General features: G+C 40.4%; 1 protein-coding gene across 3 annotated transcripts in view; it reads right to left on the reverse strand.

Annotated features, from left to right (window-relative positions):
* The window catches only part of VPS39 (VPS39 subunit of HOPS complex), a 47105-nt gene extending 28040 nt beyond the window's left edge, over nt 1-19065 (reverse strand). The window contains exons 1-10 of one of the 3 annotated variants that reach the window (XM_038580159.1): nt 18812-18888; nt 10992-11057; nt 10688-10794; nt 7592-7627; nt 7058-7122; nt 6701-6743; nt 5453-5547; nt 4453-4551; nt 3945-4037; nt 1867-2050 (exon numbers count right to left, since the gene is read on the reverse strand). In XM_038580159.1, the coding sequence (XP_038436087.1) occupies nt 1867-2050; nt 3945-4037; nt 4453-4521 (346 nt within the window). In that variant the 5' untranslated portion in view covers nt 4522-4551; nt 5453-5547; nt 6701-6743; ... (3 more) ...; nt 10992-11057; nt 18812-18888. Of the gene's footprint in view, nt 1-1866; nt 2051-3944; nt 4038-4452; nt 4552-5452; nt 5548-6700; nt 6744-7057; nt 7123-7591; nt 7628-10687; nt 10795-10991; nt 11058-18811 lie in introns of all 3 variants that reach the window. The other 2 variants (XM_038580160.1, XM_038580158.1) reach the window with 2 other exon arrangements.
* Nucleotides 19066-20382: the final 1317 nt, after the last annotated feature.

Consider the following 20382-nt stretch of genomic DNA (forward strand, 5'->3'; position numbering starts at 1 on the left):
ACATCTAATAAATGGAAGATAATGACAGTGATTCATCTATTCAGCAAGCATTTCCTAAATGGCTAGGTTTCAGGCCCTACTCCAAGTGGATCAAGACATGAGTCCAGAGGTCACAGAGCTCCTACGTGAGCAGAGGAGACAGATGACTCCTTGCATCCAGTGGGACAGTGTGGGTATCATGACAGAGAAACCTGAAGGGCTGTGGAAGCACCAAGGGGGAAGTGACTCATTCTGCCTGCGTGTCAAGAAGACTTCAGAGAGGAAGTGCCACTGAACAGGGCCTTGTCATATGAGTAGGACAGTGCTGGGCAAAGAAAGGAAGAGGCAAGAGCACGGGTGATGATGGCTAGGTGCAGGGGCGTCCAAGATGACTGGAGCCTAAGTGAGGTGGTCAAGTTGGGAGCAGAGTATAAAGGAAGTTTAAAATGCACACCGTTGAGGAAGTTTAGTCTTCATCCTGTCAGATGGTGGTTCTCCTAACCTGCCTAGAGAGAACACCCTGCCCTCTCCTTTCCTCAGTGTGTTAAGGCACAGATATATTTTTAAGAAACACTGCCAAAGGCACTGGGTGCTAACAACGCTTATAAAACAGGAACTCTAACACTAGGGAAACAGAAGCATACTTCAAGCATATTACACATATCTCATCACTTCTCGCACAACTCCTCTTCTGAAGGGAACACAAGGGCCCCCCAGAACACCATGAAGCTTCCCAAGAAGCTCTTAGCCTTTCAAACTTGTTAATAAACATAATCTTGAGCCTTATATCATCTTTTTTATTTATCTTCCTTCTGATCTGTTCATCTCTAGCCATCACCACAATAATTACCCTGGAATATGATGGTTTTACCAAAACACTCTCCCAGTTAGAATCTACGGGCCTCTCAGGCCTTTGCAGCCTCTAACAACCGGCCTACCCTCATTTCTCTGTAATTCAGACCACATGCTCTACCCAGGTCAATCTCTATAATGCTCCTTCACAAATTAGCATTTCCAATCACCTTTCAGACTATTTTTCTGCCTAAAATGACAGGGACTTTTCTTCAAGCCAGATCATAAACTCCCTACCCAGTCTAGTCCAATCTTACATATGTAATGAAACTTCTTACTGGCAAGCTGAACTCTCTGAACGACTGAATCTCAACCCATCTCTGAACAACTGATAAAGCAGTGCCTTGCTTTATCTCTTTATCCAAGATGTAATCCTTACCTCCCCAGCTAGAGTCCTTAAAGATGGCATGACTGCATGCTCCACTCCACAGCAGTAACGATTTTTAATATGCTCACTCTTTTGACTGAAAATAAATTGCTGCAAGAGTGGTCACACACCCTTTCAGCAGTACCACTGCTGAGAGCCTGAGGCAGGGGTAGGAGCAGAAATACCCAATGGGTAGGCCAGAGACTGCCTTTAGATGCAATCTGCACCTCCAAGCTACAGGACAACAGAAGCAATAAACATTACATCAAAAGCACCTCAATACTGGGTTACATGTATTATAGGAATAAATAAATAATTTCCACTAATTTCCAAATGTGGTCTATCTGGCAAAGGACACAATAAAACCATTACAAAGAGGCAAAATAAAAAGGAGCAAGAAGTAAAAATATATGGCAGTAGACAATCACTTCCTAAAACATGTAACTCTGTTTATATTTTTCCCTCTCTGGGACACAACCCAGCTTCCTAAAAAAACCAGAATATCCCATTTTTAATGATCTTAAACACTCATCTACTTATAAGAAGGGGAACAGAGTAAATGACACTGTAAACCACAGTCTGCTAACACTATGAATGGGATTCCATTCTGTTGAGGATGGCACACAACCCCAGGCCAAAGTGGGAAACAGCCGCTATGGTGGTCTCACCCATGGCCACTGGGATGTCTGTCCAGTTCAAGGCACATTTCTGTGTGCAGATCCCCTCCTCATTGAGCACCACGGTGAGATCATCCTGACCCACAGCCACTTTTCCATCTGCCAGAGGTGCAACTAACGGCTCCAGTTGTTTTCCTGTTGGAAAGAGCTCTTTGATGGACCCTTTTCCATCCACCTATAGGAAGACATAAAGTGAGTCAATCGACGTTCTCTCACCAGGGGCCTGAACATGAACATGGCCTGAAAAATCCAAACAAAACCCCAAATCTACAGAAGCCAATAATATTCCTAAGGAAATACTATACTGTGTTTTGTCATCACAACATAGAGCCAGGCTTCCTTTTCTTTAACACAGGAGACAAGCAACTAGCCTGGCAACTAACAATGTCAAGTGCTGGTGAGGGTGCAGAGTGACTGGGACTCTCACTCACTGCTGGTGAGAATACAAAATGGTATGGCCATTTTGTTTGTCGGCTTCTTATGAAGTTAAGTATATACTTACCATACAACCTAGTAATCCCATTCCTTAGGCACTTGCTCAAGAGAAATGAAAACTTATGTTTATGTAAAAATCTGTATGCAAATGTTGATAGCAGCTTTATTCATAATGACTAAAAAGAGGAAAAAACTTTGTCCTTCAACTGATGAACGGATAAACAAACCGTAGTACATTCATACCATGTACTACTTAGCCATAAAGAATATAATGACTTGCACAACAATACAGATGGATATCAAATTATGCCACGTGAAAGAAGCCATATTCAACAGGCTACATACTGTAGGATTCCATTTATATGATACTCTGGAAAAGGCAAAACTATAAGAGATGAAGAACAGATCAGTGATTACTAGAGGTTGGGGCACAGGAAGAGGGGTTGACTTCACAGGGGAGCATGAAGGCATTTTCCAGGTGATGGAACTGCTCTGAATCTTGATTTTGGTGGTGGTTAGATGACTCTAAGCTATGTTAGAACTGTATAGCAAAAAGAAAGAATTTTATTGTATGATATAAATAAGTAATTTTTTAATAGCTTGGGCCTAAACCAAGATTTCCCACCCTCAAAACACTGTACCCTCATGAAGATGGTGGCAGCATTCAAGGTAGTCAGAGGAATGAGAGCCTACTGCAGCTTCTGGCTCTATATCCCCATCCCTCACAGACTTCTTTCAGCACCTACAGGTCTAGCTGCTATTCTGCTCATCAGTCAGCTGGATAGCAGTGACTCCTTTACGAGTTTGCAACTCTGATGCTGATAAAATCAGGACATCCCAATAACGTAAAAATGGAACAAATATATTAACTAGATAAATAAAGAAGAGCTAACAAGGTAGGGAGTAGGGAAGTGGGGAGAAATGGAGATGGAGAGAAAGGCTTCTAAGAGAATTGCCAACCCTGGAATATGGGAGTGATATAAAGCTAAGAAATTTGGGTTATTCTATGAAATGAATGGTATATTAACCTTTTCTACATACAGTATGCATACTGGAGGAAAACCAACATCATGGATATTTACCACATGGGTTAAGAAACAAAAGGGTCACAAAATAATGTTTAACATGCTATTTTTAGGGATTATTTCTGAGTGAAGGGATTATGGGTGACTTGTATTTCCTTTATTTTGCTTGTCTTTATTTCCTTATTTTTTAATATTAACACATGTGGCTTTTGAAATTAAAAAAAATAAAAATAACTTTTAAAATAAATATGCTAAAAGCTTTTGGCATGCAGAAAACTCAAAGTCTTAAAAATACTTAAGTTAATACGAAAATTAGTTTATAATTCCTGAGCACTGAAGCCTTAAGATGGCAGCCCTAACTATCTGTTCTGATAATTAGATACATGATATGGATAATTAGTTATGTAGAGAATTGAGAGTTGATGCTGCTGGGCATCAGACATCTATTTGTAGAGATTCTGAGAAGCATAAAAAATAGCCAAACATACAAACACAAACCCTGTTATGCCAAAACGCTACTTAAGGCAGTCTCTTGACCTGTAATTCAGATGATCATGTGACCATCATCCCGAGGTAAACCTATGATATATGCAAAATAGTAAGTTTTACCCTTATTAGGTAGTAGTCTCTCTTGAAACCCACACAGATGGAGTTTTCACACCATGCCATAGACTTGGGCACATCTGGTACACTAAAGTCCCCCTGAAGAAAGAGAGCAAGAGTTCAAATGGAAAGATGCTAACAGGAAAACAACAACAACATGATTTTCCTGTCATTCTACCCCCATGCTGCAAAATCACCCTCACCCCTATCTAAACACAAGCCTACAAGCATACAGGTAGGAAACCACCTAACAAAAATTTAAGCCACCCATGAACTGGATTGTATTAGATATCCACTTTGAAATAAACCAATCCATTTAACGTTACAGAACTGTATCTCCCCTGCCTCCGAAGACCAGGAAACTCTGATGAGTGGCCATGAATAGGCTCTCATGTACCCGTGGCAGAGCCTTCATCTGGAGAGAGCTCCAGGTCAAGGTCCTGACCTTCAGTATTACTGAACAGGAAGTCTTTCAAGGTGGGAGTCAACATGGACCAGGTAACATGGACTTTACCTGCAATTCATGAAATTCCCTATCCTTCCAGAAATAGAGCTGCAGCTTCTTTTTCACGGCCACACACATCCGCAATACCTCCTCACCAGTCTCTGTGTGCTAGGAAGAGATACCCAGAGAAAATGAGATGTGTATACAATGACTCCATAACTGAGTGACAGCTAAATTAATTAGAGATTTTCTACCTTGAAATGGCTACTAATCTGAAAATCCCCTGTAATACAAAATCACACTGCCACACAAACTGAGTGGAAGAATGCCAGTTTTCTAAGATGTACGGAAGAGCACTTCTTCCCCAGGCTGCTAGTCAAAGCCCCAATCCCCATAAATCTCCTGGACATTCATAATTCACACAGGAAAATCCCAGGGCAGGCCTTCACTTATGTAACTGCTTACTCCTTTTGTTCTTAAATGTTTCTCACTCATGGCTGTCAATACATGCTGGTCAGGGATCAGCATGTGTCAGTGCTCACTTTCAATCCCTTAAGGAGTGAGGAGAAAAATGTCTAAGCATAAAACAGTGCAGCATCAATGTAGATCACGGATGCTAAAAAGTGATCAAAGCTGAGTAGAAGGGTAAGGCAGATTTTGAATAATGTAAGGATGATGAATTGGCAAAAATGAGAAATGTCTTTCCCAAAAAACAAAAAACACCCAATAGACAAAGAATACAATAATATGTTTGTGATACTGGTTAAGCCTGGTTTTTCCTACTGATGGTTTGTCCATGGCAAGGGCTTTTACTGTGCGTTAGTTGCCTCTCGCCATACAGATGTCTGGTTCTCTAATTAGTACACACACAAGGAACCCAAATCTTTCCCCTTCAGACCACATACAAAGGGAGACATTTCTCTAATACAATCCAAAATCAAACACTTTCTTTGGAGTCTCTGCTGGGTTTGGATATCAATGTTATTCTTCCCATCTAATGGTAGGAATAATATAAGAAAGACCATATTTATTAAAACATGAAGTCAAACTTCACCTTGCCTATACTTACTTGGAGGTCACATGTGAATAGTGATGCTCCCTTTGCCTTTGAAACTGTGGTGATTTGTTGAAAGGTCAATAGGTCATGAACATAAATGTTATTTTCTGTTTGGAAGGAGGTACAACAACAGTATAAATTAGCACAATTCTCTACACACAAAAAAATAACCAACAATCAGAAGAACCAAAGGGCAAATGTTGGTTGAAGATGTATCTGCGGTTTCATTAACAAGGATTTATTCTGGTCTGTTCTCAGAATCACATTACCAAATGTTTAAGAGGTCACTTCTGTTCCTTTACATTTGGACTGGTTTATGTAGAAGAGCTCTTTCACAACCCAAGCACTCTTACACTCTGTCTTTCTCAAGTCTGGAAATTTATGATGCAATATTTGTATAAGAACTGGCTTTCAAAGCTCCTTCTATTAACAAGCATCAGTAAAAGAAAGGAAATCCTCTGTGGATTTGGTACAATCCCATGGCATGGATTTATTTTTTAGCAAAGCAAGCAAAATAGTTTCACTCAGGTCTCCTATCTAGTTTTACTCATGAAGATTTAGTTACTTTAAGAGTTTTTCTTTCCTCCTCGAAACTCAGTTTAAAATGATTCTACCTTTTGGGCTCTGGGCTGACCAGTACAAAGCATGAGGCAAGTTTCTAGTCTTCTGTTAAGAAAAGGCCTCACTGGCTACCTTCAATCAAATCTATGGCTTTTCAAACAGGGCCTGAATAGTCTGGCCTTGATCTTTCTCTCCCCTATCTGTTGCCACTCTGCCACTCTCCAACAGACATCCTAAGTCTGGCCAGACCCCAGGACCTCTGCCTAAAATGCTCTGCCTTCCTTTCTCTTCCTGTCATAATCCCTAGATGATGTTGTCCCTCCCATTACTAAGATCCACACATTTTTTATAAATTGCCATTGTAACTTATCACACTGTATCATGATTACTTTCTGTCATTTCAGTCTTCACAATCAGAACACCAATCTCAAAGACAGAAGTCCTGTCTCATTCAACTTGGTATCCCTAATGCCTGGAGCAGGAGTCAGTATCTGCTCAATGACTGAATGAATGAATTACATTCCTTGGAGAACAGAGCTCAAATTTATGAGGGATGCTGTTGCCCTTAATACTTGTGTACCATGCTGTGTCTGGTTTAGAACGAGTTTCAAGGTCTATCAATTTAACCATGAAAGAGTTAATCAGGTCATAGCTTTTATTTTTCACCAGAAGAAATACAACTGCAACCCGTTTTCTTACCTAACAAGCTGACCAGAATCTTAAACTGGGAAACCACATGGATCTAGAAAAGAACAAATCATTAGACTCAATTAACATTTCTGACAAGGCTTAACAAATGTTCATTTAAGTACAGTACTAAAAAAAGGGACTAAAGAGTCTATGCCAATGGTAGGGATCTGACTTTTATGTATGTGCAATCTCAATTTCTGCTCATTCTAGGGGATCTCAGGCACATGATGGATGGACTAAGATCCCTGCATAAATGGGAGAACAGACAGCAGAAAATTCAGAATTAATAAATAATGTCATTGAAGTTCTAGTTTTGATAGGGTCTCACAGAAGTCAAATATTCTTGTAGAGACCATCACTGCCTACCTGCTGAATCTTTTTGGAGAAGTTTTTATTGGATTTCTCTAGTGTCACTTCAAACCTGTTGCAACCTATAGAAAAGAAACAAACATGTACAGTTTCAAACACAAGGATATGTGTAAAAATAACCACAACAAAAAATGCTGCTCTACACTGCTCTCCTACATGAGTCTAAAAATTCCTGAAAGACTGGAAGCCAGAGACCTACACTGGATAGCTGTCTTTACTGAGTGCAGGAAGTTGCTTTCAACTCCAAGTTTAGAACAAGGTGTTTCATACACCTAGCAGAAAAAAATCACACCACAGTGAATACTGAAGCTGCAAGGTACCTGTGAGTCTGAAAGTCTCATCCTACAAAATAGTACTTTGGCTAAGTGTTTGTAAAAAGTTACAATCAAATAAAAGAGTCCAAGCAATGAAACCCAGCCCGAAGCATCCTTAGATCTAGACCAGCTAAATCCCAGCAGCTACCATACATCCTGCATCATGGGGATAGAGCAAACACTCAACACTAAAGCAATTTAATGCATCTATACTTACTGCCGCTTTCAGGAGATGCTACACCTGTTAACACTGCTACAAAAAGGGAAGAAATTACATACCATAAAAATAGTGATGCCAGCCTTATGCGGATGACAAAAACATTCTGTCTCAAAGGTTACCAAAGAGTCAAAAAGAGAATAATTATCATAATAATTACAGCAGCTATCACAAACTATGTCATAACTAGGTGCTAGGTTCTGGGTTTAAAAATTTACACATATTTTCTTTTTTTTTTTTTTTTAAGATTTTATTTATTATTTATTCATAGACAGAGAGAGAGAGAGAGGCAGAGACACAGGCAGAGGGAGAAGCAGGCTCCATGCCGGGAGCCCGACGCGGGACTTGATCCCGGGACTCCAGGATCGCGCCCTGGGCCAAAGGCAGGCGTTAAACTGCGAAGCCACTCAGGGATTCCCCACATATTTTCTATAACCTTCCAACTACCACCAAGAAGTACGTATAATTATTCCAATTTCATACTTGAGGGACCTGACCGGTCAAGCAGGTAGCAGCCAGTGAGAGACAGCCCAGAAGCAAACATGATGAACTCTCACATCTGCTTCTGCACTGAATATTTTGATAGTTTTGATTGAAGGAGAGGACAAAAATCTTCCCTCACATGGACATATAGTTGGAATACGGAGGAATATTTTTTTTTAATTTTTTCCAGAGGAATATTTTTAAAGCTTTTTCAGATAACTGTACATCATCTTTGATACTATACCAAAACTTGACAAATAGAGTTTCTTGCAATGTGAAATCTGAACCTATTAATGAAACTTTCTGTCAAATTAAAGTCAATTAGTCTTACACTTTATTTATTTATTATTTTAAAAATTTTCAGTAGGCTCCACACCCAGCATAGAGCCCAACATGGAGCCCAATATGGGGCTTGAACTCGTGACCCTGAGATCAAGACCTGAGCTGAAATCAAGAGTCAGACACTTAACTAACTAAACCACCCAGACACCTCTTGTACTTTAAGTACAGTACTAAATGGATCTTTTACTCATGCATGATTTAGAACTTTTAAATGGATCTTTTACTCATGCATGATTTAGAAACTTCAAGCACTGGAAAATACTGTTCACTGAGTTATACAGATTCTCCAGATGTTGGTACATTTTGTTATAGGACATATATATATGTAAAATCATACTCATTATCACCTCCAATGTCATCAGAAAAGTATTGAGAAGCTGTCGAGCTCATAGAGGTGGATATAATTTTTCCACAATTCTAATTTTCTATGGAAAGCCCCAGCCTTACTTTTAGCAGCATATACTTCCAGTTGTTTTCTTTGAAATGACAGACTCCTTTGTTCGTTTTAAGAAAACATGTACCAAACACCCAAATGGTCTGAAAAACCATAATCTGTCATTCTTTTAAGCAAAAATGATGTCCCACAAAAAAAAAAGTGGCCAGTTCTGCTTAAAACTCAAATAAGTACTTTTTCTCGAGCCAGCCACTGTGCTTCATACCCAGGCACACAGCACTTCTTACTACATCAGAGATTATTAAAAAGATGTGTTGTCAAAGATTAGATATAATAAAATAATTTTTACTGCCTCACAAAGAACATTCTTAAGTGAAACTTGGCTTAAAATACCAGAAACCACAGTGAGTGCGTGCTCTATAGAGAACAACACATCAACTACTAGAACAGTTATGTACCAATAAGCTCATTAACCACTATCCTGAACTTATGCTAAGGACCAGTTCTAGTACTATCACTTCTGTACCATCAGTGCAAATGTCAATACGTGTCCATGAAAAAACAGTTTGAGCTGAAGGCAACTGAGAAGAAGCAGATAAAAAAAGGCTCTCTCCTTCCCTTCAATTTGCCTAAAAACAGAATATACATTTACAAAGGTGTCCCTCCTCCCCTCTCTACCAAGGACAGAATTTAATCAGTGGAAATAGCTCTAGATTTCATTAGCCCTGAAAGGACACTAGACCAATCTACTAACAAACTTTACTTACTCATCATTATTACATTAGTTCCCCCATGTGTCTGCCTTCTAACAATTTGCCATCCTAGAAACTCAGGGTCCTTTTCCTTTGTCTTATCACTTCTCTAAAAATTTGTTGTTCATTTGTTGTTAAGATAAGCCCAAATTTCAACCACCCCTTTGAGTTACCCATCACTGAATGCTCCCATGTGTATGTATAATACACATGTTAATACATTTTTCTCCTGTTAATCTGTCTTTTGTCCAATTTATATGTTCCCACCCAATGAACCTAAAATAGGTAGAAGAAAATTCCCCCCCCCATACACTCTAGAAAAATGCCCCTTTTTCCCATGTTACCCTTTCTCCAGGTTCCAAAACAAAGTATCTATTTCCATTCTAACCTTAAGCTATTTACTACAAAAAGTTTTTTAAGTTGAAAGTTATGAAATTTTTTTTCTAATATAGTCAAATAATGACAATTTCATATGGTTCAACACATTCTGGCATTAACAGCAGATTTCTACAGACTCTGTAGCTCCAACATACATTATCCAAACACATCAATTTTCCATGAAGAGAACAAAGAAATAAAATGAGGAAAAGAGAGTTGAGGTGTTTTTTCTCTCCCCAAAGAGGAAACCCTAACAAAATAAATTTCACTTTAGTTATTATTCGACATTTTAAAAATTTTATTTAAGATTATTTATTTATTTGAGAGAAGAAGTGAGCAAGAGGAGGAGCAGGTGGAGGAGGAGGAGTAGGCTTTCCACTGAGCAGGGACCCCGACCCAGGGCAAGACCCCAGGACCTTGAGTTCATGACCTAAGCTAAAGGTGGAAGCATAACTGACTGAGCCACCCAGGTGCCCCTATTATTCCACATTTATCACTGATAAAGTCACATTTGATTGGAGCTTTACTTTTCAAAGTCCTTGCATTTGACCCCAACAATTTTGTGAGACAGTTTATAGAAGAGGAAAATGACATTGGAAAGGACCTACTCAGTCATTTGGCCCAGGAGAAACCTGGGCTCAAACCCAGACCTCCTCTCTCCTAGTCCACCCCTCACAAGTTAAGAAAGGTTTTTAAATCAATAGTTCCTAACTTTGTTTCCTACTACCACATCATTCACAAAAAAACCTTATTCCCATCAGTGATATTTCCTATTTCTGACAGTCAGTCTCCAAGAAGTGAGGAGGGGAGGAACATTCAACCCCACTGATGAAATCAGGGTAGGGGAACAGAGTCTGAAAAAAAAAAAACAAAAAAAACCTAGAGACTTTTCTCATGCTTCTCCCCACTTTCCCAACATACTGTCTCAACCCCAGTTATTTTTAATGGTCCAGGAATCACTGATTTCATAGCTGTATACTAGCTGACTATCAAAATTTTTTGCATGAGTAGTAAGTCACCTCTTTCTTGATGCTGGAGAGCTGCCACTTACCAGCATCCTTTCGGATCCTATAGAGAAGAAGATGTCCTTGTTTGGTGCCAACAAGAAGCCATTCTTCTAGAAGAGAAAACAGCGGTGAGAAAGGTCAATCAGCTTTAGTAAAACCCTATTTCTTGAGCTGGGGCTTATAATCAGAAATCAAAGGGTCAAGAAAATGAATTGTTTTTGATAGCAGCCGTTTTGCAAAGCTAAGGAATATTTATATTCATAAAGTGTCTGAGGGCAGCCCCGGTGGCCCAGCAGTTTGGCACTGCCTTCAGCCCGGGGCGTGATCCTGGAGACCCGGGATCGATTCCCACATCAGGCTGCCAGCATGGAGCCTGCTTCTTCCTCTGCCTGTGTGTCTCTGCCTCTCTCTCTCTGTGTCTGTCATGAATAAATAAATAAAATCTTTTTTAAAAAAGTATTTGAGAACCAGCCAATCAAAAAAAGTATTACTAGACATATTAGAGAATAATAAATGTTCCTGCCTTCAGTGTTTCAAAATTAAAATGACCAAAAATAGGATAAATATATATAAAATCATAAAATGGATAGTATAAACAGGAAACTAGGTAACTATCAGAAACAAAGCTAAATGGCATCATTTAAAGGTTTTATGATTTTACTTTAGGGAAAATAACTGTCATGGCATATTAAGTTCACAGAATTCACTATCTTAAAGGATGGTCTAGCAGATAAAATTAAGTGTTGACGAAGATGTGAAGAAACTGGAACCCTCACACATTGTTGGCAGGGATATAATAAAAATGGTGTGGTCACTCTGGAAAATGGTCTGGCAGTTCATCAAAAGATTATACATACAGTTGTCATATGACTCAGCAATTCTACCCTTGGGCATATACATAAGACACATGAAAACATACGTCCACACAAAAACTTGTACACAAATGTTCAGAGCAGCAGCATCTGTAACAGCCAAAAGGTAGAAACAACCCAAATATCCATCCACTGATGAATGGATAAACAAAATGTGGCAAAGCCATACAAATGGAATAGTAGCCGACTATTAAAAGGAATGAAATGCTGATACATGCTAAAATAGGGACGAATCTGACATTATGCTCAAGAAGCTAGATGAAAAAAGCTACTTATTTTATGCTTCTATTTATATAAAATGTCAGAATTGCCAAATCTGTAGAGACAAAAAGACCAGACAGGAAAATGGGGAGTACATACTAATGGATATGGGTTTTGGTTTTTTTTTAGGGTGATGAAAATGTTCTAAAATTGACTGTGGCAATACCTGCACAATTCTGTGAATGTACTGAAAAACACTTAACTGTACACTTAAAATGAGGAAATTGTAAGGTATGTGAATTACATCTCAGTAAAGCTCTTATTTAAAAAAGAAAAAAGAGGGGATCCCCGGGTGGCTCAGGGATTTAGTGCCACCTTTGGCCCAGGGTGTGATCCTGGACACCCGGGATCAAGTCCCATATCAGGCTCACTGCATGGACCTGCTTCTTCCTCTGCCTGTGTCTCAGCCTCTCTGTGTGTGTCTCTCATGAATAAATAAATAAAATCTTAAAAAAAAAAAAAAGAAAAAAGATGGTCTAGGCTAGTGACTCTTTGGTATATATCAGAATTATTTGAGGATTTGTTAAAACAGATTGGTGGGCCTTGCCCTCAGTTTCTGATTCAGTGGGTCTTGCAATAGCCTGAAAATTTCCATTTCTAACAAGTTCTCAGGTGATGCTAATGCTGTTGGTTCAAGGACTGCATTCTGAGAGACACTCGTCTATACTAAAAGAGGCTCCAAAAAGCGTTTAAATAATTACCCTGACAGATCTATACTAACTTATTAAGAGAAGTTACACATGTACAGGTACTTCCTCATCTTTTTGATACTGTGAAAGGTCATTCATTTCTTTCATAAACTCTCTTGATCCTTTGCAAGATAAAATACTGGATAATGGTACAAATAGATAAAACTTTATTGAGCATGCAATGTGTTCCAGGACATGCTAAGCACATATCATGTGTTACTTCATTAATCCTCATGACTACCATTTGAGGTATGTTCTTCTTATAAATCTCCATTTTATAGATGAGGAAGTTGAGGCCTAGGGGATAATTTGTCCAGAGACATACATATAGGAAGATGTGTGTAGAAGCATCAGGATGTAACCACAAGCTGTGATGCAATGACTAAGGTAGCCTACATCAAAAGAATGGGTGTTGGCCAGAGGTTGTCTGAAAGGCACTGGTTATATTTATAAAAACAGGTTAGAGGTCACATCAGGAACACTTCTCCAGGTTGATGTACCCAGTCTTCCAGAAAAATGTAGTGAGTCTGACTTCCTTTGTGTTTTAAAACCAAGGCAGGACACAGAGAGTAAGACAATGCATGCTCTTAATGACATAAGAGAAATCAGAAATAAAACTAGCTCTCAAGGAATGCTGGAGATTTATGTTGGAGAACATAGAAGACAAAAGAAACAAGTTCATGATGCTTGCTCTGTAAAAGATATTGTGCTTAGAATTCTACTTCTAGATATCACTGTATTGAGCAATTGATAAGTCTCAAGTTGATTTTTAGGACACTCACTGCTACTTCAGATATAAATAAAATGAAGTGGAAAAATTTTAACTCACTTATAGCATACCTAAAAATCTATAACCAAAAAACCAAAAGATTATTCACCATCTTCCCCCTCCTTCTCTCCCTACTCTGCTCCCCAAATCCCTAACAGCTCCTGTTTTTACCTAACAGCTTCATCTTACACTCGGGTCTGTAAGACCTATCAATTTTACCTCTACAAGGCACCTCGCAACAGCATATCCCAATCTCCCCAGGGACCCTAGTGATGGCCCCAACTGGTATCACTATGTGTCCTTCCATGTTTGCTGCAGGTTACCTGAGAGCAAATCTGTGATACTGTCACAATGGGGCTTAAATCCTCATGAAGCTGCACTACCAAAATATGAAGTCAAACTTATAAGCATGACATTCAGGGGTCTACTCTTCATTTTATTTTATTTTTTTTTAAAGATTTTATTTATTTATTCATAGAGATGCAGAGAGAGAGAGAGAGGCAGAGACACAGGCAGAGGGAGAAGCAGGCTCCATGCAGAGAGCCCAACGCGGGACTCGATCCAGGGTCTCCAGATCACGCCCTGGGCTACAGGCGGCGCGAAACCGCTGCGCCACCAGGGCTGCCCCTACTCTTCATTTTAATCGAGATGTTTACTTGCCAACAGATGTTTGTTATCAAACGTCTATTAGTCATAAAATTGAGAATCAGACAAATACATTAAAATAAAAAAATTTAATTGAAGTTTTATTTAACCCTTTTCACATTTTAATTTGAAGGTGCTGAGAAAAAAATGCATTGATCATACATGCAAAGTACTGTAACAACTTTCTTTAAATAGTAAAAGTACCACACACACATTCCTAATGCTCACACTCATTCAGGGAAAATAGTACATCATCTAGATGCACTTATGGCACAGAACCCCTGAGGAGGCTTGATTTGGTTAAGAGAAGTCAGTGGGGGCTCAGGTGACCAGAGGACCTGCCCCATGCTGGGCCTCCACATTTTATGGCACACCATCATATAATACAAATCGTGGATGCAAAACAGAGAATGAGAAGCTTGCAGAGCAGGCACAGAATAGGGTAGACAGTCTCTTCTGGGATCCAGTACAGCAAACCAGAAAGTGGGACACACTACATAAACGTTATAGTCTGTGGGTAACACACACGTAAACAAATGTGAACCAGCCCTAGAAAACTCCTGACAGCTTCATCCTGAGCCACAAGGTTGGACTTTATTCCTCCTGGGAAGTGAGTAAGTGCTAGGCCATCATCTCCTAATTACCCTAATGAAGCTCTGTCCAACAGTGCAACTCAGCCCAAGCTCATGTGATAAACCATTCCATTCCTGGCCCAACACTGGCCACTGCAGAAATGAAAAAGGTAGTGGTCACTTCCCCTTTTTTGGGGTCATAGGGCAAAGAATAGTGTTTCTTAAAGCATCAGCCTGATCAGCTGCATCAGAGTCACCTGAACTTATTAAAAATGCACATTCCCGAGTGCTGTTCCCAGATTCTTTTTTTTAAAGCATTTATTTATTTATTTATTTATTCATTCATTCATTCATTCATTCATTCATTTATTCATTCATGAGACACACAGAGAGAGAGGTAGAGATACAGGCTGAGGAAGATGCAGCCTCCTTACAGGAAGCCTGATGTGGGACTCGATCCCAGAACCCCAGGATCACGCCCTGAGCTGAAGGCAGATGGTCAACTGCTGAGCCACCCAGGCGTCCCCTGTTCCCAGATTCTGACACAATAACTAGGCAGTGGCGAAAATCTGTATTTTTTAATTCAATTTTTAAGTTATATGATGCAGGTATGTAGTTTTAATGCTAAAATTGTGGTAAGTGTAGCTTCCACCCTTGTCCACTCTCCCTGTTATCTCCCTCTCCTATAAGCAACCATCTAAGTCCTTTTTCTTTCTATTGTTTCTTTGGAAACTAGAAGAATGATTGTGTAAACACACATACAGATACACATACATTATACATGTCAGCATTTTTTTTTTTATAGGCTCTGAATATATATTAAAGTTTGGGAAGCAGGGGCCAGAATCAGACATTATTTACTGGATACATGACCTTGGAAAAATTAAATTCTCAGGTTATTCCTCTGCAAAATGGAGTTATTATTTCATAAAAGTTGAATAAAGATTAGTATTCAATAAGCAGAAGCTATTACTATTAATATCATTATTCATTTATCCGTTAAACAAAAAGATTTAATGAATACCATTACAAGGAACTATTCTAGAACTACAAATAAAGCAATGTATAAAACAAAGTTCCTGCTCTGAAGGAAATCATATTCTAATATGGAGAGACAATAATAATATAACATAAAATAGCATTAGGTAGCAAGCTATGATAAGAAAGATAAGGCTGAATAAGAGAATAGCACATTGTCTTTCATATAGAATAGTTAGGGAAGGTCTTGCTGATTTATGTGACATTTCAGCAGAGACCTGAAGGAAATGAGGAATGAGCCATGTAATATTTAGGGCAAGAGAGTGCCTGGAGGAGGAAAAGAACAAGTGCAGAAGCCCTAAGGTAGATATGTGTTTTGTGTGCTATGGAAATAAGAAGACTGTGTGACTAGTAGGAGAACGGATGGGGAGCGCAGATGGGGTAGGTGAGGGGAAGTAACCAGAGGCCTGATGATGTCAGATGTAGAAAGCAGAATAAGGACCCTGGAACTTATTCCAGTTGTGACAGGAAGCTACTGAAGGATTCTGAGAAGAGAGATGTGATGAGATTAAGTTTTCAAGGGCTCACTCTACCTCTGTGGATAAAAGATGGAAAGTGTGGAAGTCTGGGTGGCTCAGTGGTTAAGAGTCTGCCTTCGGCTCAGGGCGTGATCCTGAGTCCTGGGATCAAGTCCCAAATCGGGCTCCCTGTATGGAGCCTGCTTCTCCCTCTGCCTATGTCTCTGCCTCTGTGTGTGTGTGTGTGTCTCATGAATAAATAAATAAAATCTTAAAAAAAAGACTGAAAGTGGTACAATGAAAAACACAGGGTGATCACTCAGAAGACTACTACAGTAATTCAGATGAGAGAGGTGGTGCTTTCAACAGAACAGAAATAGTGCAGCTGGAGAGAAGTGATTGGATTCGAGACTTATTCTGGAGGTGGAGCAGAAAGAATTTGCAGATGGATTGGAAGTGGCATACAGAAGTGAAGAACGACTCCAAAATCATTAGCAAAATGGGTAAACAGAAATGTCATTTGCTGAGATGTGGGGTACAGGGGGACAAGCATGTTTTGGGAGAGTGAAATCAAGAACCATTACAGCCATGCTATTAGACATCCATATGAAGGTGCTGAAAAGGCAGCTGGATTCTACAACCCTGGAGTTTAGGGAGAAGTCATCATCATCAATATCCTCATTTCCATTTCCCAAGGGATGGATTATGGTGTCTCTCGATTATTGTCTGGCCCTGCATGATCTGGCTTCTGGAGGTTCCTGGATGAATTTTTGGTAAAGGGGGTAACGACTAGATAGAGTAATACTCACTGCTGCTTAAATCTGAAAACAGCTTTGAGTCAAGAGGTGGTAAGTAGCCTCCTGTAGCCCAATACCTACCACGGCACCCTAAAAGGTAATGAGCATTTCCCCTGTAGGGTGGGGGATCATGGTAGACAAAAAACTACGCAACATTTCAAAATTATTTTTCTGAAAAGTTCAAGTACAAGGAATCTTTACTGTGACAAAGTAGATTAGTGAAAGGCTGAGATACATGTACTACTCATTCCACAAGGCATCAGTCAAGGACTCTGGCAAGCTAAGTAAAGCACGGTAGGCAGCTGCATTCATCCTTTTCAGAAGCATATGTTCTAGGCTGAACTGGGTACCCCTCCTCCCTGTTTCTATAACAGGCAGCAAATGCTTCCTGTATCAATTATCTTGTATCATTATCTGTTCCTGTCACTTTATCCCTCACTGTGTGTCCTAGGAGCACAGCCACTGCTTCTTATTCATCCTTTTATCCTTCTCTTTAGCAGAGAAACTGGTCCACGTGTGCATTTGGTACATATTTGATGTGGAGTTAGAGGAATGTGTGTCCCTTTGTAGCAGTGTCAAGTCTTTCATTTTTAAAAATTTTTTCCTCTATTTTTAATTTTTGTTGAGCATTTAACAACAGAAAATAGAGAGGATTTTTTTGGAGATATCTGGAGGAAGCAAGATTCTTTCCCTCACCCAAGGGACTAGGACAGCTTACTGTGGAGGTGGGATTTTAAAGGAACCCAGGGCTGCTAGAGGCAAAGACTGTGCACATTAACATGAAGACCTGTAGTGAAAGCACCCTACTGAAGAGGCTGTGAGAAACTCTGCAAGACTGACTGGGTGGCACTGTCCATAAATGATGCAGAAGATGCTAGCCACTACCATGATTTCCACCAGGCCTCTCTTGGGTCCCTGGCTCAGTATAAGATCTGATTAAGAGTTCTGAGTCACCTTTGTGTGGCCCTTGATTTCTAGGACCTGGACAGTAACAAGAAAGACTGAAATTATTTGTTTGGTCTTTGATGACTGTTATCAGACACAACCACTCTACAAGTATAATGTTCATAATTAAGAGTCAAGGTTTAGCCCCCTGAAACCACTTGTATTCTAGAGCATACAAGAGATGCCGGACCCTGCTTTCTATACTGGCCAACTGCAGAAGGATTACACAAGTTTTTAATAGGTTAGATTTCATGACAGCCTGGACTGACGCTCTTCTACCTACACAGTTAGGTAACTTGGGCACTTTGAATATAAGGCAATCGACTACTCGCCTGGATTGAATTTAAAACAATACGAGTTACCTACAGTAATGAGAAGCGAACGATGAATGATCACTGAGGGGAAAAAGGCATATGATGCTAAGCAGTTAGAGCCTCCCAAAATAGTGTCGTCTTTCACCTAGAAAACAACAGAATCATCTGGACAAGTTGAAAACTCCCCACTGTTTGCCCCTCCCAAACTGAAGACTTATTGGGAATCGAAAGGAGCCAAAGCCGAGCACCGTTAACAAGAAAAGCTCAACCTTCAACTCGGTACCGAAAACAAGAGTAAACGAACCTAAAACGGCCGGGTCCCTGAGGATTACCCAAACAGCGTTCACCGTCTACAATACTACGCCCTTCCCCACCCCAGGCCTCTCTCCGACAGCGTCCGACCGGAGTTCATACAGCCAGACGCCTGTCCACTTTCCTACTTTGTGAGAGGTCGGAACCGCTTCTGCGCTGACCCTGCCTCGGCCCCTTGGGCCCTCAGCTCACCCCAGGCAGCCAGACAGTCGATCTGCAGAGGCAGCTTTTCTAGGATCGGCACTGGCTCGAAGGCGTCGTGCATGGCGGCGAGCAGGGTCACCGCAGCAGTTTCACCCGGAGTGGGCCGGGCCGGGTCCTCGGCCGGGAACCAGCCCAATGAAAGGGGGTCAACCGCGACGCCGAAGCGGCACCCCAGCCACAGGCCTACGCTCCACAGCCATCAACACAGGACTTCCTGCGGGGCTAAGCCCGCCTCTTCCGCAGAAAGCCCCGCCCCTTCCGCCCTAGCTTCTAACGCACATTCGAGGAATGCGCCGGCGTTTGGGTCCCCGCCTTATTTGGGACTTGGCGCCTCTTGGTCATGGAGCCTGACTAGCGTTGGGGTTTAAGAAAAAGGGAAAAAATAACTTAAAACTGTCTCAAGTAATATAGCATGGTGGTGAATTCGAGCTTTGGCTTGTTAGCCGGGATGGAGATCTCCTTCCTATTTAGGAAACTAGCTGTGACGTTTAATCTCCGGAGGCTTTATTTTCTTATCCGCAAAAGGATGGTAGTGCTTTGCACTAACCTAGCGTCGTGGGCGCCTAGCAATTCTTGACCCCCTCTGAACACCTAGTAAATGGTGGTTTTTGCATTACCATTATAATCCCAACCAGTTTTTAAAAGGTTGTCCTAGGCCAGTGCTTTACACCAGTAGCATCAACATCACCTGGGAACTTGCTGGAAATGCAGTCTCAGGCCTCATTCTTTCCCTACTCAATCAGAAAATCCAGAGTAGGGAGATTCAGCAGTCGGTGCTTTTTAGTAAGTCCCTAAAGTGAGTCCATGCACTTTGAAGTTTGAAAACTACTGCAATAATGAAGTGAGTGAATCTGGCAACTCCATCCTGCTCCAGCAGGAAACAGAGGAGGTAGGTCATAAGAGTAATAAGCATTTGGGTCTAAAAAATGTAAATGAAAAAAAGGGTGAGTCTATGATAAGAAGTAAAAAAAAAAAACTGGCCTTGGTCACTTTATTTACTCTTTCCCCTTCACTACATTTTTATACATCAGTTCCTCACCTGTAAATTAGTATCATTGTCCCTCTTTACCAAATGCTGTATCTGATAATCTAGTGAAATATTTTCAAGGTGTTAATACACAAAAGTTGCTAAATAAATCAAGTGTTGTGGCTGACTTTCACCACAAAAAACGAACACCTTAAAAATTTAGAATTGCCAGCTGCTGTTCTGGAATAAGTCCTAATGCCTAGTAGTGTCAGGCCCAAGGACTAAGAACTAAACAGATCAATGTAATACTGTAAATTACTTCTGAACCAGTTCTAAGAAATGATACACTATAATTACAGTGACATACATCATTAAGAGAAAGAAGAATTATCAGGGGGCAGCCCTGGTGGCGCAGCGGTTTAGCGCCGCCTGCAGCCCAGGGCGTGATCCTGAAGACCCTGGATCGAGTCCCATGTCAGGCTCTTTGCATGGTGCCTGTGTCTCTGCCTCTCTCTCTCTCTCATATGAATAAATAAATAAAATCTTAAAAAAAAAAGAAGAAGAATTATCAGGTCCCAGTCTATATAATTTA

Source organism: Canis lupus, chromosome 30 (assembly GCF_011100685.1).
Source record: "Canis lupus familiaris isolate Mischka breed German Shepherd chromosome 30, alternate assembly UU_Cfam_GSD_1.0, whole genome shotgun sequence".
NCBI lineage: Eukaryota > Metazoa > Chordata > Mammalia > Carnivora > Canidae > Canis > Canis lupus.